Here is a 19,163-nt window from a genome sequence, read left to right as displayed (position 1 = left end):
ATTTTGGGGATTCATTCACATTGGCATGCCTCAGGACTTATTTTGTTGCTTCATAGTATTTCATTGAATTGACTGTCGTCATTAGGCCAGGAATTGTGGCACATGCCTGTAATCCCAGTGACTGGAGGCTGAGGCAGGAGGATTGCAAGTTCAAGACTAGCCTGGGCAACCCTACAAGACTCTGTCTCTAATTTTAAAAAATTTTAAAAGGGCTAGGGATGTAGCACCCTTGGGTTCAGTCCCCAGTACCAAATAAAATACTTTATCTGTCTTCATCTGTTAGTAAACATTTGGGTTGTTTATGAATGAGGCTACTGAGAACATTCCTGTGTAGGTAAGTCTTTTCTGTCCATGGTTTCATTTCTGTTGTGGTACTGCTTAAGAGTAGAGTTGCTGAACCATGGGGTATGTGTAGGTTTACCTTCATAAGAAGACACTAAACAGTTCTGTAAAGTGTCATGTTGCTTTATATCTCCATGGTATGTAAGGGTTCCAGTGCATGGCATCCTCATCCTTTCAAATCTGGGTTTCAGCCATTCTGGTTTGTATTTGCATTTCTGCATGATTCATGTACCTTTTCATGGGCTTATTTACCACTCATACATCTTCTTTTATGATGAGTCTTTCTAGTCTTTTGCCCATTTGTTATTGGACTGTTTGATTCCTGAGTTGTAAGAGTTCCTTAGGTATGATGGGTATGAGATGTTTGTCATACATGTATGTCAGTATGTCTTCTTGGGTTGTGGATTGCTTATTCCTTTTCTGAATGTTATCTTTGGATAAGAAGCAACTCCTGAAATTTGTCTATTTTTTCTAATAACTGTATTTTTTAGATCTTGAGCAATCTTTTCCATTCCCAAGTTTGTGAAATGTTCTCATGTTCTCTTACATTTCCTTTTTTCTTTTTTAAATTCTTTCTTCTGTGGTTAGGATTCTATGTTCATCTTGAATTAATTTTTGAGCATGAAGTAAGGTAAAGGAATTAAAGTCAACATCATTTGTTGAAAACAGTTCTCTTTGCCTGTTGATCTGATTTGGGACTTTTGTCCAAAATGGCCTTATCTTTTATTTGTTCATATTTGAATTTTTTCTTTTCTTTCTCTATCTTTAAACTTATACCACAGTATTGATGACTGTAGCCTTTAATAGACCCTGAATTCAAATAGTGTAAGTCTTATAGCTCTACAGTTCTGTTTCAAAACTATTTATTTTCTATTTTCCATCCTTTTTATATACATACGAATTTTTAGAAATCAGCTCATACATTTGTACCAAAAAATTCCACTAGAGTTTTGATTTGAGTGGCATCGAGCTTCCATTTGCAAGAATGGGCATCTTGATATCAAGTCTTCCAATTTGTAAACATGAATTACCTCTCCTCTTAAGTGTGATTTTAGTTTATCCCATCAGTGCTTTGTGGATTTTAAAAGTGCATGTAACCCACACATATTTTGTTCAATTTATTCCTAAGATTTTAATTTTTTTTATGGTTTTAAATGGCATTGTTTTTAAAATACCTCTTTAATTTTTCATTACCAGTACACAGAAAGACAGTTGAATTTGTATATTGATTTTGTATTTTAAGACCTTGCTAGATTCCCATGTTCTAATGTTTTGTCGTTGTTGATAATTCTGTATGTAGAGTTTTCTACTTGAACAGCTACAACAACCTTTATGAATGAAGTCAGTCCCCAAACCCCCGCCGCCCCCAATTCTGTTTCTTCTTGTTCTTGGAATATTACACTGACTGAGAGAGCTTTATGTTGAATAGTAATGGTGAGAGCAGACCAAGCACTGTCCCCTGCTCCCATACGGCCATCAACATTAAGTGTGATGTTGGTTGGCACAGTTTTTTGTAGATGCCCTTTATCAGGTTGAAGGATTATTTTCTATGTCTAAGAGTTGTTTTAGATATTAAATGATGAATGGGCATTGGATTTTGTCATGCAGTGTTTCTGTGTTTATAGAGGTGAACATATGATTTTTCTTCTAGTATATTGTTAGATGCATCAGTTTATTTTTGGAATGTCAACCCATGATAAACCACAGCTTGTGTTGATATACAATTCTCTTTACATTGCTGTCGGTAAGGAATTTTATTTCTATGTCATTTTGAATATTTATATTTCTCGTCATTAGGATTTGATCTCAGGATTATGGTAGCTTCAAAATGATTGTTCTTTCTTGATTTTCTGAGAGGATAGTATAAGATAGGTTGGCATTATTTTCTTTTATAAATGTTTAATAGTGTTTTTTGGTAAAATCAGAAGCTATCATCCTCTTTGTTAGACAGTAATCAGTTGTAATTCATGTTTTTGTATATCAATATATGGCTATCCATATTTTCTTTTTGTTTTTGAGTTAGTTTTTAAAAGTTGTGTATTTCAGGAAACTTTCTTCAGTTGTTGAATTTATTAATATAAAATTAATAATATTTATCTTCCAAAGTTTTGGAGAATCTATACTGGTAGTCTTTTATTCCTGATATTCATCATATGTGATGTAGTAGTCTTGCTGGGGACTAATTGTTAATGTCCCAGTTATCAAGTTTATTAATCTTTCCAGATAATTAACTTTCAACTTACAGTCATCACCACCCCGCTTTCCCCTGCCAGTCTTGGTCTAGTTTCTGTTGTGTTCATTTTTGCTCTTTATTGTGTCTTTTACTTTGAGTTGAATTGGCTCTTTTTCTGGTTTCTTAATGACAAAGCTTAGATTATTGATTCCTTTCTTATCTTCTCATAGTATTTATGATATAAATTTTCCTGTAATCACTGCTATAGCTGCATCCTGCAACTTTTGACATATTACAACTATTATTCGTTTTGAACTCTTCGTCTTGTGATTTCTTCTTGAACCCACAGATTTTTTTTTAACATAATTTCGGAATATTTAAGGGTATTTCTGGACTTCTTATTGATATCTAGTTTGTGGCCCTGTGATAACAAAACGTGATTTTACTCCTTTGTAATTCACGTAGAATGCCAGACACAATGGCCAATGGCTATATCCCAGCAACTTGGGAGGCTGAGGTAGGAGAATCACAGTTTCAAAGACAGCCTCAGCAAATTATTGAGGCCCTAAACAACTTAGTGAGACCCTGTCTCACAATTCAAAAAGGACTGGAAACGTGGCCCAGTGATTAAGTGCCCCTGGGTTCAATCACCGAAACTTGTTTAGTGGCCTAGCACGTATGTGCTCTCTGTTCTTGGTGAATGTTTTGTGTACATTTGACAAAAATTATATTTTGTTTTTGTTGTGATCTACAGATATGTATGATACAGGTCAAGTTGTTTGATATTTTTCTTCACATCTTTTATAAACTTGCTGTGTGTTTCTGTGCATGTATATTTATTCTGTCAATGAGTGAGCAGTGTCAAATTAATCTTCTGTGATTAATTTTGAATGTCATAGCTTCCCTTTTCATTGCTTCATGGTGTTCAAAACTTTGTAAATAGATGTGTACTCATGAAATATTGTTATGATTTCTAATAAATTGGTCATTTTATTATTTTGAAATGTCCCTCTATATCTTTGATATTAAAGTTTGTCTACTTTAATATTACTGAAGCCTGCCAGCTTTCTTTTTATTCACATTTTATATATTTTTTCATTTACTTTAAATCTGTCCATTCTTTTATATTTAAGATGTGACTTTTTATGCAACATATGGAAGTGGCGAGTTTTTTAATCTAGGTCGATAGTTTCTTTTACCATGAATAATAATTTCGCTTAATTACCTCATGGGGTATAAGATTTACCTTATTTGTGTTCTTTTTATTTTATATATTCCTTGGTCTCTGTTCCTTTTTTCACCACCTTTTGTGCTTATTAAGTACTTTTTGGTACTTTATTAACTTTTTTCTTAGTCTGCTGCTGTGTATAATTTTTAATGTTGCTCTTAGAACATGCAGCTTTTACAGCATTTTCCTTTCACATAATATCACTCGATAAACAATGTTATAACCATATAGCTCTGTGTAACTTCTACTTTTTTGTGTACTTGTCATTTTTACTTTTGTTTATGTTATAAGCCTCACAACACATTATGGACCATTTAAATTAAACATTAAAAATAACATTTTTAAACACTAAAAATAGAGATAGTAGATCTCTTATGCTTAGCCTTATATTTGTCCTTTCTGGTATTCCTCACTCCTAACAGTTTCTGGCTTCTATTCGGTATTATTTTCCTTCATTTGTGTGTGTGTGTGTGCGCGCGCGCGAAAGTACACGTGTGCGTGCCTGGTGGGGAAGTTGCGGGGGCAGTAAGTACAATGTAAGGACCTCAGAGCTCTACCCTCAGTCCTTTATATTTTGTTTTAAAACAGGGTCTCTCTAAGTTGCCCAGGCTGGCCTGGAGTTTTGGTCCTCCTGCCTCAGTCTCCTGGGATCATAGGCATGTACCACTGTGCCTGGCTTAGCTTCCTGTTTGTCATGACTGATGATAAACTTTGGTAGTTGATTATCTGAAACATCTTTATTCACCTTCAGTTTTTCTGGAAAATATTTTCCATGCATGTAGAGTTCTAAAGTGGCCTTCATCCTACTCCCACCCTTGCCCCTTTCAACAGAAGAATGAAGATCTTATGACATTGTTTTCTGGATTACGTTTTTTATGTAGAGAAGTTAGTGGTTATTGTTTGCCTGATTACAGTGTTTCTCCCTCTTCCTTCCTGGCTGGTTTTAACATTTTCTCTTTGGATTTTTCTAATTTGGTTTTCAGCCGTTTGACTGTTACGTACCTACGTGTGTTTTTCTTACATTTATTCTCCTTAGAGTTCAGTCAGTTTTTTGGGTCTGTGTATTGATCTCTTTTATCAGTTCACCAAAAATCCTTAGATTATTATCTTTTCAAATATTCTGTTTTTCTTTTGGTTCTCCAAGTACATATGTGTTATAGAGCTTATTACCTAGAGATCTCTGGCTTATTTTTTCTTTTGGGTTTTAAGTTTAGATAATTTCTTTTTGCTTTTTCTTCTGGTTCGTGTGTGTGTGTGTGTGTGTGTGTGTGTGTTTAACATATATGTTTAATTTGGTCTGCTGTTAAAGCCATTAAGTAAATTCTTCACTTCTGATATTTTAAGTCTAGAATTTCTATTTGTCTTTTTTTTTTTTTTTTTTTTTCTCCTTGCACTGGAGGTTAAACCCAGGAGCACTATACCACTGAGCTACATCCTTAGCCCTTTTAATTTTGTTATTTTGAGAAAGTCTAAGTTGCCTAGGCTGGCCTTGAACTTGGCAATTCTCCTGCCTTAGCCTCCTTAGTAGCTGGGATTACAGACATATGCCACCATGTTTGGTTGTCCCCCCTTTTTTTCCTTCCTTTAAGTTTTTCTCTTATGAAATTCCCCATCTGTCCACACCTGTCGTCTACCTGTTGAACAAAATTCTGTAAACTATTCATTAATTTAAAATATCTCCCTTTCAAATTCAACAACTGGGCCACTTGTTAATGTGGGTCTCCTGTTAACCTTTTTACCACTTAATTATGGATTCCTTTCTTTTATTTTTTGTACCTGTAACTTTTTATATATCTCAAACTTTCTGTATTTGAGAACAGTTGAGGAAGAAATAAATCGTATTTCCCATTATAAATAGACATGCCTCTCACTCTGTCAGGCTTCCTGTTAGTTAGGATCTGAATCGAACTTTCTTATTGTTTAGCTGAATCTGGGCTTTATTCAACTCAGATTCTGTTCACCACTGCCTGCGATGTTCCTTAAAGCAAGGTATCTCTGTATACAGTGCTACCCGACCCCACACCTAACTTTGTGCCAGAGGCCTCTCTTCTTTCTGCTGCCCTGTCCCTTCCTCCTGCCTGTCAACAGGTGTCTGTTAGAAGCTGAATCAGAACAGGGATGGATTCCCCTTCATGTCTGTGTCACCGTGGCTGTTCCTCCCACTGCAGGTCTCTCCTCTCTTGGGAGAGGCTTTTATTTTTTAGAATTCTATTATTTCTTATTTCTGGTTCCTTTGGGGCCCTCAGTTCTCCGATAGCTTTTCATTTGGATTCCCGCCCCCCTCTCCCCACTCCCCACCTTTCAGTACTAGGGATCGAATCCCAGCCTTAACAAGTGCTCTGCCACTGAGGTATATTGCCAGACCTTTTTATTTTATTTTGAGATGGTCTCCCTAAATTCCCAAGCTGGTCTTGAACTTGCAGTCTTCTTCCCTCAGCTTAAGAGTAGCTGAGATTACAGGCATGTACCCATACCCAGCTTCTTATTTTTAAAAGCAGTGATTTTGACCAGGTATGGTGACACATGCCTATAATCTAAGCAATTCGGGGAGCCAAGACAGGAGGATTGCAGTCTCAAGGGCAGCCTCAGCAGCTTAGCTAGGTGCTGTCTCAAAAAGTGAAAAATGCTGGTGATAGAGCTCAGTGGTGAAGCACCCCTGGGTTCAATCCCCAGACCCAAAAAGGGGAATTTTGTAAATCATCTGACTCCATCTTGCTTTTAGAGTAGAACAAAAGCATCTTATAAATTTCTACATTGTAGCTAGAAGCCAAAGTCCAGGGTTGGTATTCTAGATCAATTAAATATTTATAGAAACATTAAGGGTTATACTGTTAGCTGTTTTAAAAAAAGTTTTTTTTTCAGAGAATCTCAACATGTTAAAAATAAAAGTAATTTATTATTAAACATTTTCTAAAAGGAGGCATTAGTAATTCACATTTTAATTTATCTCCTATGAGCAGGTAGGATTAGATCAGGGCTGCCTTTCCTGAAGCACAGTTGGAGTGAGTGTCACAGCTTTAGTGAGCTACGGCTAGGAGGCAGTGCCACAAGTTGTCAGATGCAGTAGCAGAAAAGGGCTTCCTACTCCCTGTTGCATGTGCCCGGTGCAGGGTGGCAGTCCTTGTTTTGGGCTTTGTGGGCCTCTGTTGCACATTCTTGTATGTTTTTGTTTGCCTGTTTTTATAACCTTTAAAAATGTATAGAACATTTCTAACTGGAGCAGAATGAAAACCTACTCTAGGTTGAGCTGTAGTTTGCTGACCCAAGGGTTAGATGATCTTCATGGTCAGTTTTGGTCTCAAATTTATGTTGAATTTCTCTGACTGCGGTGCTTTCAAAATAGTAATGTATGAAAAGGCAGGGGAACTGATGGTAAAGTATCCTTCACAATAAATGCCTCCACATAATATATTTAAACATACTTGCCTTTAAATTGTGTGGGCTTTTACACATTTCATCACATTTAGATAAAGTCTTTGATCTTTTTTCGCTTACAGGAGTACAAACCACCAGGAACCCGTAAACTTCATAATATTCTTGGAGTAGAAACAGGAGGACCTGGTGGGCGGCGTGCTGGGGAGTCGGGTCATACGGTAGCTGACTACTTGAAGTTCAAAGACCTCATTTTAAGGATGCTTGATTATGACCCCAAAACTCGGATTCAACCTTATTATGCCCTGCAGCACAGTTTTTTCAAGAAAACAGCTGACGAAGGTACAAACACCAGTAATAGCGTGTCCACAAGCCCTGCCATGGAGCAGTCCCAGTCTTCAGGCACCACCTCCAGTACGTCGTCGAGCTCAGGTCTGTTCTTTCAGTATTGGGCTAGGCTAGCAAAGAACTTCACGTTTTCTTTACGAAGTGGGAATCTTTTGAGATGTTTGTTACAGTTTGTAAATCGGGTTGGGTTGAATTGCTTTACCTGAATCTGTTGTATGTAATTAGTAGTACATTCATCCCTTCCTCAGCTCCACAGTTTGGTTGTGCATCTCATGCTCTGCCTGGTATTGGAAACAAAAGTATGATTTGCCCACTTGCTTGGAATTTCCCTGAACCTAACCAAACTTGGTTGTATTTAATTCAGTGGTTAATGTGAGAGAACTTTGTTTTAGTCAGAGAATCCAGTGACCTTGTGATATACATTGTTGAACAGAATCAATGTTAAACTAACAAGTCATACTGTGTTGTGATATTAAAGGTGGATCATCGGGGACGAGCAACAGTGGGAGAGCCAGGTCAGACCCGACGCACCAGCATCGGCACAGCGGCGGGCATTTCACGGCTGCTGTCCAGGCCATGGACTGTGAGACGCACAGTCCCCAGGTACACTCTCACATGGGGCTCATTAACCTGTCCTGCTCAAGTTTAGCAGTATTGCATGCCAAGTACCTTTAGAATGACATGTCATTTATCCCAAAGGTTCATAGCATCCTTATTTCTGAGAAAATATAGCTCCATTCTAACCGAAGAAGCACAGTCTAGTAATTTCAATACCTCTGTAAAATTGTTCTACTGTGCTTCATCCTGATGCTTTATGGTGAAAGGCCAGTGTGTTTTTTGATTGATGAAGTAAAACTGATGTTGATTAGTATTACTCACCATCCTTGTGACTGGGTAGCTCTGTGCTGCTGGAGAAGATCTAACACACAGCTGTTAGTTAATATTCACCAGCTTCCACTGAGTGATCTTACATATTTCTCAAGCTGTCCCATCTTTCTCTCATTAATAATTGTTCCAGACTTTTCTACACTTAATAGAAACTTTTGGCTTCTCCTTCTGTTTCCACCTACTCCTGTTTATAAGGATGAGTTTTCAGACAGGAACCCCCTCCACTTTGCATCATTAAAAATGAGGTCCTGCCGGGCACGGTGGCACACAACCTGTAATCCCAGCAGCTCTGGAGGCTGAGGCAGGAGGATTGCTAGTTCAAAGCCAGCCTCAGCAATGGCGAGGTGCTAAGCAACTCTATGAGACCCTATCTCTAAATAAAATACAAAAAGGGACCAGGCATATGTCTCAGTGGTTGAATGCCCTGAGTTCAGTCCCTGGTCTGGTTCAATCCTGCCTCACCCTCCCAAGTACCTAGGGTTATAGGTGTGCACCACCCTTGCATATTTAATTTTTGAATAGTTGATATAATCACATGGTCGAATAAACAAGTAAAATATAAAAGGTGATTAAGTGAAAACTCCTCCCTTTCATATCTTCTAGCCATCCAATTTCTAATAAAAACTAATCTTTAGTTTTTTTATATCCTTTCTGAAATATTTTATGCATATGCAAGCAAATATTCTTCACCCAGCATTGGTACACCCACACTTTTACCTCTTCCATTTTCTACATATTTGGCATATATTTTGGAGGTCTTCCTATATTAATATATTGAGAATACCCCTCCCTCTCAGTTTCATGGTGTTCCATTGTTTAAATATTCCATAATTCATTTTACTAGTCCCCTATTAATGGACATTTAGTTATTTCCAGTCCTTTTTTACTATTACAAATGATGGTGTAATAAATAACTCTGTACATATATCATTTGCACATACACAATTTATCTGATACAAATTCCTGAAAGTAATTGAAAATAAAATGACCAAGTCAGATAGTAAAGTGACTTAGAATTTTGATACCTATAACCAAATTGTCCTCCAAGTGATTTTACAATTTAACTTGTAGATTTATTTTTAGTTATCAGATCATCTGTCTCAACACTGCATGTGTTTAAGTGACCCTTACTGTACTTAATCGTAGTCTCAAAGCACCAACTATGATGCTGGCAATTCAGATAGATATACCAAGAGCAGCCATAACGTGATATCTTTGAGAAGGGGAAAGTACAATAAAATATTTCAAGAGCGACTATACTGGCATTACTTTTATTATAGTCTATTGTAATAGTTCTGTTTTATTGTTGTTGTCAATCTCTTATTATGTCCAGTTTATAAATTAAGCTGATTATAGGTATGTATGTATGAACAAGCAACTGCAGATGAACATATACAGACTTTTCTTTGGCATTATTCCTTAAACAATATAGCATAACAACTATTTACATAGTGTTTATATTAAGTATTTTAAGTAATCTGAAGGTGATTTGAAGTAGAAGGGAGAAAGGGCATAGGTTATATACATGTCACACTGGGACTTGAACATCCATGGATCGTGGTGTCCTCGGCGGCTGTAGAACCAGTCCCCTGCTGATTATGACAAGCAACTGTATATGTAGGGTTCAGTGCTATCTAGGGTTTTAGATGTGTGATTTCAGTGTTTTTCAGATTGTGTAATATCTACATAGATTTTATCAGCTGAGCATCTTAATGTAAGGATTTCAGAATTTGGGATTAAGGATGATCAACCTGTATTTTCTTTTTAAAGAACTCTGACAACTTGTCCTGTTGGATTGTTGTCAGTAGTGTCTCTTAAGTTTTGCTTCTCAGATTGTCTTCATTGAATAAATGCTCCATGGTTTGTGCTAACCATTGGTGGTAGTCTTTGCCTTCATGAAGCTTACAGTGGTACAGATAAACAAAGAAACATGAATAAAAATTGCAAGTAGCGTCCTGGTGTGGTGGTATGCACCTGTAATCCCAACTACTGGAAGACTGAGGCGGTGGGGTTGCAAGTTTGAGGGCAGCCTGGGCAACTAAGCAAGTCCCCGTCAAAAAATTAAAAAGGGCTGGGGATGTAGCTCAGTGGTAGAGCATGCCCAGGTTCAGTCGCTAGGACAGATGTGTGTGTGTGGGGAGGGGGCATGTGTGTTGTAAGTAGCATTAAATATAAAAAAGAAAATCGGGGCTGGGGGTGTAGCTCAGAGGCATCACGCTTGTCTTCCCTGGAATGTGTGAGGCTCTGAATTTGATCCTAGCACCATAAAAAAAGAAAGAAAAAGTAAGTAGTAAAGGCTAGTATGACAGATCCTGACTTCATTTGTTGGATGAGATGTGTTACTTAAAGCAGGCCAAAAGTCTGGTGACAGATCTCCCTGTAGTGTGATAGGTTGAAGAATACAAAGTTGGGTGGCTTTTTTGGAGGGTAAGGGAGGTCCTAATAAAACTATTAAGGCTGGCCTCAAACTTGGAGTCTTTCTGTCTCACCCTTCAGAGTAGCTGGAATTACAGGCTTGTCCCACTGCACCTGGCTGTTTTTTTTTCTTTTCATGTAACAGTCAAGAGTGTGTGTGAGTTATGACTGTCTTCTGTGTCCTGATTTCCTATCTGATTGTGGCTCTACTTTTCCCTAGGACCTATTTGCCCACTATTCGGTATCCAATAGGCAGAAGGACTTGGTGGTATTTTGTGTGGTAGGCTAGCAGTGACATGCAAACTCTCTAATTCCATTGACATTAGTCACGTGGCCACACCTAAGTATAGGGGAGGCTAGGAAGTGTAGTGCAGCCATGTGCTTGGGAATGAGAAGCAGTGTGGATAACCAGTAGCTTGTGCCACACAGAGTTGGGCCAGTATTGGCCAGTGTGGTTAGGGAAGACCCTGGAACTGAAATGATAAGAAAGAGGCATCCATGCAGAGATTAGAAATAGGAGCATTCTTGGCTTAAGGAAACAGTAAACATACCACGTTGGAAAGATCTTGGCCAATGGAGGGGCAGAAAGAAGATCCTGTGTGGTTAGAACCACAGGGCTAGAGAACAAGGTCAGAGAAATGGCCATTGGACAGATGATATGGGCATAGTAGGTATTTTGAACTATTATGTTTTTCTAAATGCATGGAGACGTCATTAAAGAATTCCAGTGGGCTGGGGATATAGCTCAGTTGGTAGAGTGCTTGCTTTGCATGCACAAGGCCCTGCACCACAAAAATCCCCAGCACCACAAAAAAAAAAAAAGCCAAACAGAAAGTAGTCAGATTTGTGTTCATAAAAGGTATTCCTGCTACTATTTGCAGGAGGAAAGGATGGAAACTGGAAATTCATTTCGGAAAATGAATGAATCCATTTCGGAGGAGTCCATTACATTAGGCAGGAGGTTCTGGTGACCTGAGCTAAGTGGTATTGGTGGGAGTGGGGAGAGAAGGCCAGGTTTGGGGTCCATTTGAAATGTAAGCTCATTAGTCTGTGCTGGAAAAAAAGAGTTTGATTCATTCACTTAAAATAATGTCATCATCCATTTTCCTGTACAGAACATAATTTCATTCTTCTTTATGAATAAAACTCCATTGTGTGTATATACCACATTTTCCTTTGACAGACACCTAAACTGGTTCATAATCTGTCTAATTGTGAATTGTGGTGCTATAAACATGGGTTTGCATTCATCACTATACTATGCTGACTTTGTTTCATTATTATAAATGCCAAGGAGTGGCATAGCTGGGTCTTGTAGTGGTTCCATGCCTAGTCTTTTGATGAACCTCTGTACTGATTTCCATAATGGTTGTACTGATTTGCAGTCCCCAATAGTGTAAAAGTGTTCCTTTTTCTCTACATTTTCTCCATTATTTATTATTATTTGTATTCTTAATAGGTGCCATTCTAACTGGAGTGAGATAAAATCTTAGTGTAGTTTTGATTTGCATTTCCCTAATTTGTAAAGATGTTGAACATTTTTTCACATATTTGTATTTCTTTTGAGAGGTACTTTGTTTAGTTCATTTGCCCATTTATTATGTTTTTATATAAGAATATATAAAAATTCAGTCAGAGGAGTAGCTAGCAAAGATTTTCTACCACTTTTAGGTTCTCTCTTCACATTCTTAATTATTTTCTTTGTAGACTCAGCAGTTATGACTGATGGGTTGAATGGAGAAATTGTTGAGCAGCTAGAAGGATAATATTCCTTTTATTGTAACAAGAAAGAAGAGAGAAGGGACATTAGTGGGGGAAAGTAAAGAGTTTCTTTTGAACCCTTCAAAAATACTTATGTATTTGGTTCTTACAGAAAAAGTTAACTGACCCTTGGCATAGACAATGCTCCTAAGGAAAGGTAGTGGCTAATGAAATATATGAGCCTTTTATATCAATATAACTTCCAAAAAATTGCCCCTTACATGGTACATTATCTTTCACTCTGGGACATAATCAGAATTTTCTATTTCAGAACTTACATGCTAAAAGTTAAAAAAAAAAAACAAAAAAAAAAAACAAAAAAACTCTCCCTGTTTGGTGTAAATGTTCTCATGTCATAGCTTTCTATTGAAGATGAAAGTTTGGGAACAGCACTCTGAATGATCCTTTCCAAATGTGTTCTTACAGGTGCGTCAGCAATTTCCAGCTCCACTTGGCTGGTCAGGCACTGAAGCTCCTACACAAGTCACTGTTGAAACCCATCCTGTTCAAGAAACAACCTTTCATGTAGCCCCTCAGCAGAATGCATTGCATCATCACCATGGAAACAGTTCCCATCACCACCACCACCACCACCACCACCATCACCATCATGGACAGCAAGCCTTGGGTAACCGGACCAGGCCAAGGGTCTACAATTCTCCAACAAATAGCTCCTCTACCCAGGATTCTATGGAGGTTGGCCACAGTCACCACTCCATGACATCCCTGTCTTCCTCAACAACTTCTTCCTCGACATCTTCCTCCTCTACTGGTAATCAAGGCAATCAGGCCTACCAGAACCGCCCAGTGGCTGCTAACACCTTGGACTTTGGACAGAATGGAGCTATGGACGTAAATTTGACCGTCTACTCCAATCCCCGCCAAGAGACTGGCATGGGTGGACATCCAACATACCAATTTTCTGCTAATACAGGTCCTGCACATTACATGACTGAAGGACATCTGACGATGAGGCAAGGGGCTGACAGAGAAGAATCCCCCATGACAGGAGTGTGTGTGCAACAGAGTCCTGTAGCTAGCTCGTGACTACATTGAAACTTGAGTTTGTTTCTTGTGTGTTTTTATAGAAGTGGTGTTTTTTTCCAAAAACAAAGTGCAAAGCTGCTTGAATCAGAAGGAGATTAACACACTGAACCGCTACAAGAGGGCAAAGTTGACTTTTTTTTTTTTTTTTTTTTAACTTGAAAAGATTGCAAAGGGACAATGAAGTTTTTAAGAGCCATGTCCAAATCCATCTTCACGGATAGCTCAGAGGTATCCTCTTTTTGCCTCCCCCATTTAACTTGCCACCTCCTAGTCATAGTGGGGTTTTTTTTTTTTTTTTTTTTTTTTGTCTTTCTATTCAACAGAAAAGTTAATGTTCAGATGTTGGTCTCGGTCATTTGCCAACTAATTTTAAAATAAAAAGGCACTGCACATAATTTACATAGGGCCCCATGAGGGTGTTTTGGTTTTTTCCTTTTGTTTTTTTCCTCCCCCCCCCCCCCCCCTCTTTTTGGTTCTGTTTTGGGTCAGGGTGGGGTGTGGATTGGGTTTTTAAGTCCTCTAAACACACTTGGGCACCGAAATGCAGTACTGTAAGGAAGAGGGACCTCCAGCTTACACAAACATCATCTTCAGCTGTATGAAAGGGACGATTGTGTTGAAGTTTGTAAGGCACATTAAGCATGCTAAGTGGCGGGGATCAGAACTCTCCTGTCTGAACCTACTGAGGAGCAAAGCAGCAATTACGTGGGATCCTGTGGGCCTCCGGTTGTGGAGGCCACAGGAAGATGGGAGTGGAACGTGACTGGTCTCCTAACCAAGGTGCACTGAGAAGCAATCAACGGGTCAGTCGTGGCCAGTCCTGGGGAGGTCTGAGTGGTGGTCTTTGGGATAACCTTTGGCCTTATGGATTTGGACTCAAAATCAGAAGAGCCTACCATTTCAGATGCAATCACTCGTGGACATGCTTTTGCAGACAGTCCTTAATGCTGAGAACACAGAGAATGGGTAATTCAAGAGGCCTTTCTTTTAAAACAGACTTTCGTGACCCACTAATTGTAAGGTATTGCAAGGTCACTTTGCGTGTGTCATAAAGTTGACTTCCTTATTGGTTGAAGGTCACAGAAGTAGTGGTTTGCTTTGATGGAAATAGCTACAGCTGTGTCCCTTCCTGCTTTTTACTTTTCCTTTTGCTTTTTCTCGGCACGTGGTATCTCCACCATTTCTTCTGCACAAAGATATCTTCTGTTCATCCTGAACATTTTTAAAAAATGCAGAATTTTATGTGACTGCTTTTTTGCCTCACAATTATGCTGTGAATTTTACAAAAATTTATTTTCTTTTTTGATAATTTATTGTACCAAAGCTGTTTTTATAGCACATAGATGTCTGTAACCAATAATGTAGCAGTTCTGCACTTTGACACAAGGTGTAACTAGACCATTTTTAAATGTCAGTTGAAAATTATGGCTGTACTATTGCTTAAACAAAACTGGAACTGTTGTTGAATCCATAGCCAATACATTTACAGCAATCTGTGTACTGAACATAATAGATTGACATCTAATTCAAGATTACAACATCTGTCACATTCTAAATGTGTTCAGGCTTCTGAAGGTAAAGGGACACTGGATCCAGAAGCTATGGAGCCAGCAAAGATTCTTGTATTCCTGATTAACCTACTTGTAAACTTGAACGCAAGACCTTGATTGCACCAACAGGTCCAAACTAGGAGCAGGAGTAAAGCAGAACTCTCAGCATGACCTGAAGTGAATAGGCTGGTATTTAACAGGTGCCTCGTTTTGAGATTATGCTGCCTTAATGTAACACAGTCTGGCAGTTGCTAAATTTGTGTTCCCATTTTAAATTGACCAATTTTAGGGTGTTATACTTTTGAGCGATTGAATTGGGAGAATGAAGATGTAGTAATTTACCTGTCCAGCATCAAAAGAAGCCTAGAAAAGAAGCAGTAATCTACCTCTGCCGATAACCCTGTTCGAAACAACTCAGCAGAACTCCACGTTACTTTTTATTGGTCAACTCCATGTGGCTGACTAGGTCAATTTTTTCTGAACAAAACAGGTTTTTATATGTAAACAGTGACAAAAGAAAGGCTTACAACTATGTAAATGTGAATGAAAACTTGGAAATAACCGTTTTTATAAACCACAATTTTTTTGTTGTTAATCAGGAAATCCATATTTATTTTGTAATTAAATGTCAAGCCTGTGGATGATTTTTTTGAACTTGGTAGTTCATAAAGGTTTACAGTGAATAAAAGGATATCACCTTGAGTATAGCAATATCAAACAGAATCCAGTAGTTACTGCTGTTTAGGAACGTGGAACATGAGTTTAAAACACTATATGGGTCAGGTCATTTTTTTCTGTGCTGGTTGCCACATCTTAGCAAGCACCAAAAAAACATAAAACAAACCAACCCCACCAAAAAAAAAAAAAAACAAACAAAAACAAACAAAACCCCTAAAACAGTTTTTAAACCAATATTTACATAAAGGAAATCATAAAATCCAATGCTTCTGCATACTGTGTTATGTTACAGTCCAGTTTTGTGTGCTTTACTACACAGTTTGGTTACAGGACTTCTGTGCATTGTAAACATAAACAGCATGGAAAAGGTTAAATACCTGTGTTCAGATTGTAAGATCTAGTCCGGACTTGCTGTGTATATTGTAACGTTAAATGAAAAAGAACCCCCCTTTGTATTATAGTCATGCGGTCTTATGTATGATAAACAGTTGAATAATTTGTCCTCAGACTCTTTACTATGCTTTTTTAAAATTAATTTAAGAAAAAATGTAAAGATAGTAAAAAAATCTTCCTATGCAATTAACCTGGTCCAGGTCTGGTAGGTATACTGAGTATAAATTTAGTCAAATGTGTAAAAAGGAAAATATTTGAGTTACATCAACATAGGCTTTAAATATCTCAAAGTAAAAATTGGAGGTTTAACAGATATTTGATTTTTAAAATTCTTTATCTGAATGATTACTATATTCACACAATTTCTCTGATTCCAGTTGCTCATACTGTAGTTTGTAGTGTTTCAAGTGGATGTAACGATTAGGTGGTTTTCTCCAATTGATTGTTTTTTCTAATAGATAAAGATTCTAATAGATAAAGGAGAGGATGTAGATACTACGGTTCTTCCTTCCCCAGATCCACTTATGGGAACATATCAGGGACTTTCTTACACAAATTCTAGAATTCCTGCCACAGTGAGTCAGTTTCTAACCTGAAGTCTTCTCTTTTTATATGTTAACCTGCATAAGCATTTATTAAGGTGGTTTTCAGAGGTAAGAAACTTGTTTAAAAATATGATTTTGTAATATTCAGATTGGGTATGTAAAGTTGAATTTACATCATAGGAAAATGGAAAACTCCCTTTGTCTTAGGGTATTAGAAATTTACCTAGATAAGTGACACATTTTGTGATACTGGACTCAAAAAAAACAAGACTTATTTTTATTTAGTGAATTTAGAAATACATGAAAGAAAATCATTAACTCTGCAGTAATTATAAAGCTCCCCAAAATGATATTTGGGCCTTTGCCTCTGTACTCCCTCCTAGATGATAGGTTCTTACGATAGGGAAATACATTAGCAAATCCCACATGAAGGTTGCAAACACTAAATTCCAGGTGAGTCCCCCAATTTCTAAGTTGACTTGCTTTTATTTTGTTGGCCCTCAGAAGACAGGTTTGATATATCATTTTTATTCTGTTTTTGTCATGGGCCACGTGTAATAGATCAAATGGTTTATTCCAAATATATGACTTGGCCTTAATGTCATGTAGGAAGAAAGTTTGAAAATTTAAAGGGACAGAGACTGTGCACTGCTGTGATGTATTAAGACTATTCAGATTTCTTAAGATCTACTTGCAACACTTGAACAGATGTTGGTGAGACTGGAGTCTGGAAGAAGAGAAGTTCTCTTTTTCCTGACCGTGACTCCTTACCTAGGTGTTTCCTACAATGGAAATACACATCAAGGAATCTCTCCGACAGAGAATAAGAGTAGCAGACCTAACAGCTTATTCTAGCATAGTCCTGCTGTTTAGTGTCTCGCAGTATTCTGTACATGCATCCACAGAGAATCATCCTGTGAGAGCCAGCTGGGCCTCCAGCCTGGACTCAATCGTTTATACGTCCCTGTGTTTAAATCAGGAGAAACTTGTTTTGTGGAAAGCCTGCCTGTTCAGTGAGATCAGTGTTTGATCGCTTCTGTGTCTGTCTGTCTCCTTGTCCTCATGCCCTGCCAAGGTCCTAGGTTTCATGCTCTCAGAACTGGTAAGAACCAGGTTTCTCTGTTATGAGGCTTTTTTTTTTTTTTTTTAAACATTCACCCTAACCCTGAAAGCACAGGCATTTTCCACCTATTTTTAAGATTTTTCTTAACCTCAAAACAAAAGGTATTTCTCCCGCTGAACACCGATTTAAACACACAGTGAGTAGGTACCTCGAACCCTCGGGTCTCTTCAGCCCTTCAGCACGTGGCCCTCTGTTAACGGGTGGGGGCAACTTTGCAGGAATGCCCGCCACTCCCAGCAGACCTGAGTGCTTTAGAGCAGCGAGGGGGCAGGCTCTCCTCTTGTCTGCTGCCCTTCCTTTACCTGGCGGTGGTGTCCGTATCAGTGGGTCTGAAGGAGCAGGGGACTGGGGCAGGTTGTGACAGCTATAACAAAATGAGCCTTCGAGTTGGGCTGGGAATAAGGCGGCACAGGCAAGCGGAGCCTCTGTTCACAGGAAGCAAGGCCAGCAGGTGCCGGTCAGTGGGCCTGGACCACATGCTCTAATAGCTAGAGAGTCCTCGCGAGGTTTTCAGGTCGCAGCAGTACTACCCTAGGTTTGGAAGGCCAGTTTGATTTCTTTGCAATTAAATTTTCTAAAACTGCTACCTTTGGTTTTTTTTTTTTTTTTTTTTTTTAATTCTTGTAAACCTTTGCTCCCAGCATCTGCTCTTTATTCACAGTCATTGCCCCTGATTTTTAAACCTGAAACAAGTCAAAAGAAAAGGGGTGGGATGTGGATGGGTAGATTTGTACCAAGAGCAAAATATAGTGGGAGGCACTGGGTGTGGGTATTAGGTTTTCACTGGGGTGGGGGCATCAAAGCCAGCCTAGCAGGTGTGACTCATGAGTGGCTCATTAACCCCCTTGCAAGGGGAGAAGGCTGAGCCTGAGAGGTCTGCCCAGAGCAGAAGTGTTGAATTGACTGGGGCGTCCTGGAATGGCAACCTGGTGAATGGCTTTCGCTCACCACTCACTGTGGCAGAGAAATGCCGTCGTGGGGTGGGCTGAGGATGGAGCACTGGCTCCAAAACGAAAGGGATTACTTCTGGTGGTGTGAGAGAGCCGGAGGGGAAAGCATATTGTTGGACATTACAGACAAGCCTGTCTGCTGGAGACATGTTATGATGTGTGATTCAAGACTGAATCCCAAGTTTTTCAGGTGATTCTGAACCTGTAGTCAGAAAGCACTCGGGCAGGAAGAGGAGGCCTGGGTTGATCTCACATCGAGACCCTGGATTTGAGAATGCTCTACATGAGATTAATGTGTGTGTTTTGTTGGAGTTTGTGAACTCAGAGGTGCTTTACAACTAAGCTCCATT

The 19,163-nt window shown here is 38.6% G+C and overlaps 1 protein-coding gene across 4 annotated transcripts in view; it reads left to right on the top strand.

Moving 5' to 3' along the window:
• DYRK1A (dual specificity tyrosine phosphorylation regulated kinase 1A) overlaps positions 1–16,310 on the top strand; it is a 138,305-nt gene extending 121,995 nt beyond the window's left edge. For all 4 annotated transcript variants that reach the window (XM_079155998.1, XM_079156000.1, XM_079155997.1 and 1 more), the window contains 3 exons: positions 7,241–7,547; positions 7,942–8,066; positions 12,954–16,310. In XM_079155998.1, coding sequence (XP_079012124.1) covers positions 7,241–7,547; positions 7,942–8,066; positions 12,954–13,574 — 1,053 coding nt within the window. In that variant the 3' untranslated portion in view covers positions 13,575–16,310. The remainder of the gene's footprint in view (positions 1–7,240; positions 7,548–7,941; positions 8,067–12,953) is intronic.
• The last annotated feature ends 2,853 nt before the right edge of the window (positions 16,311–19,163 follow it).

This window comes from Sciurus vulgaris (genome assembly GCF_902686455.1).
Source record: "Sciurus vulgaris genome assembly, chromosome: 10".
Lineage (NCBI taxonomy): Eukaryota > Metazoa > Chordata > Mammalia > Rodentia > Sciuridae > Sciurus > Sciurus vulgaris.
The sequence above is the reverse complement of the archived record's forward strand: the minus strand, read 5'-3'. Positions and strand labels throughout refer to the sequence as shown.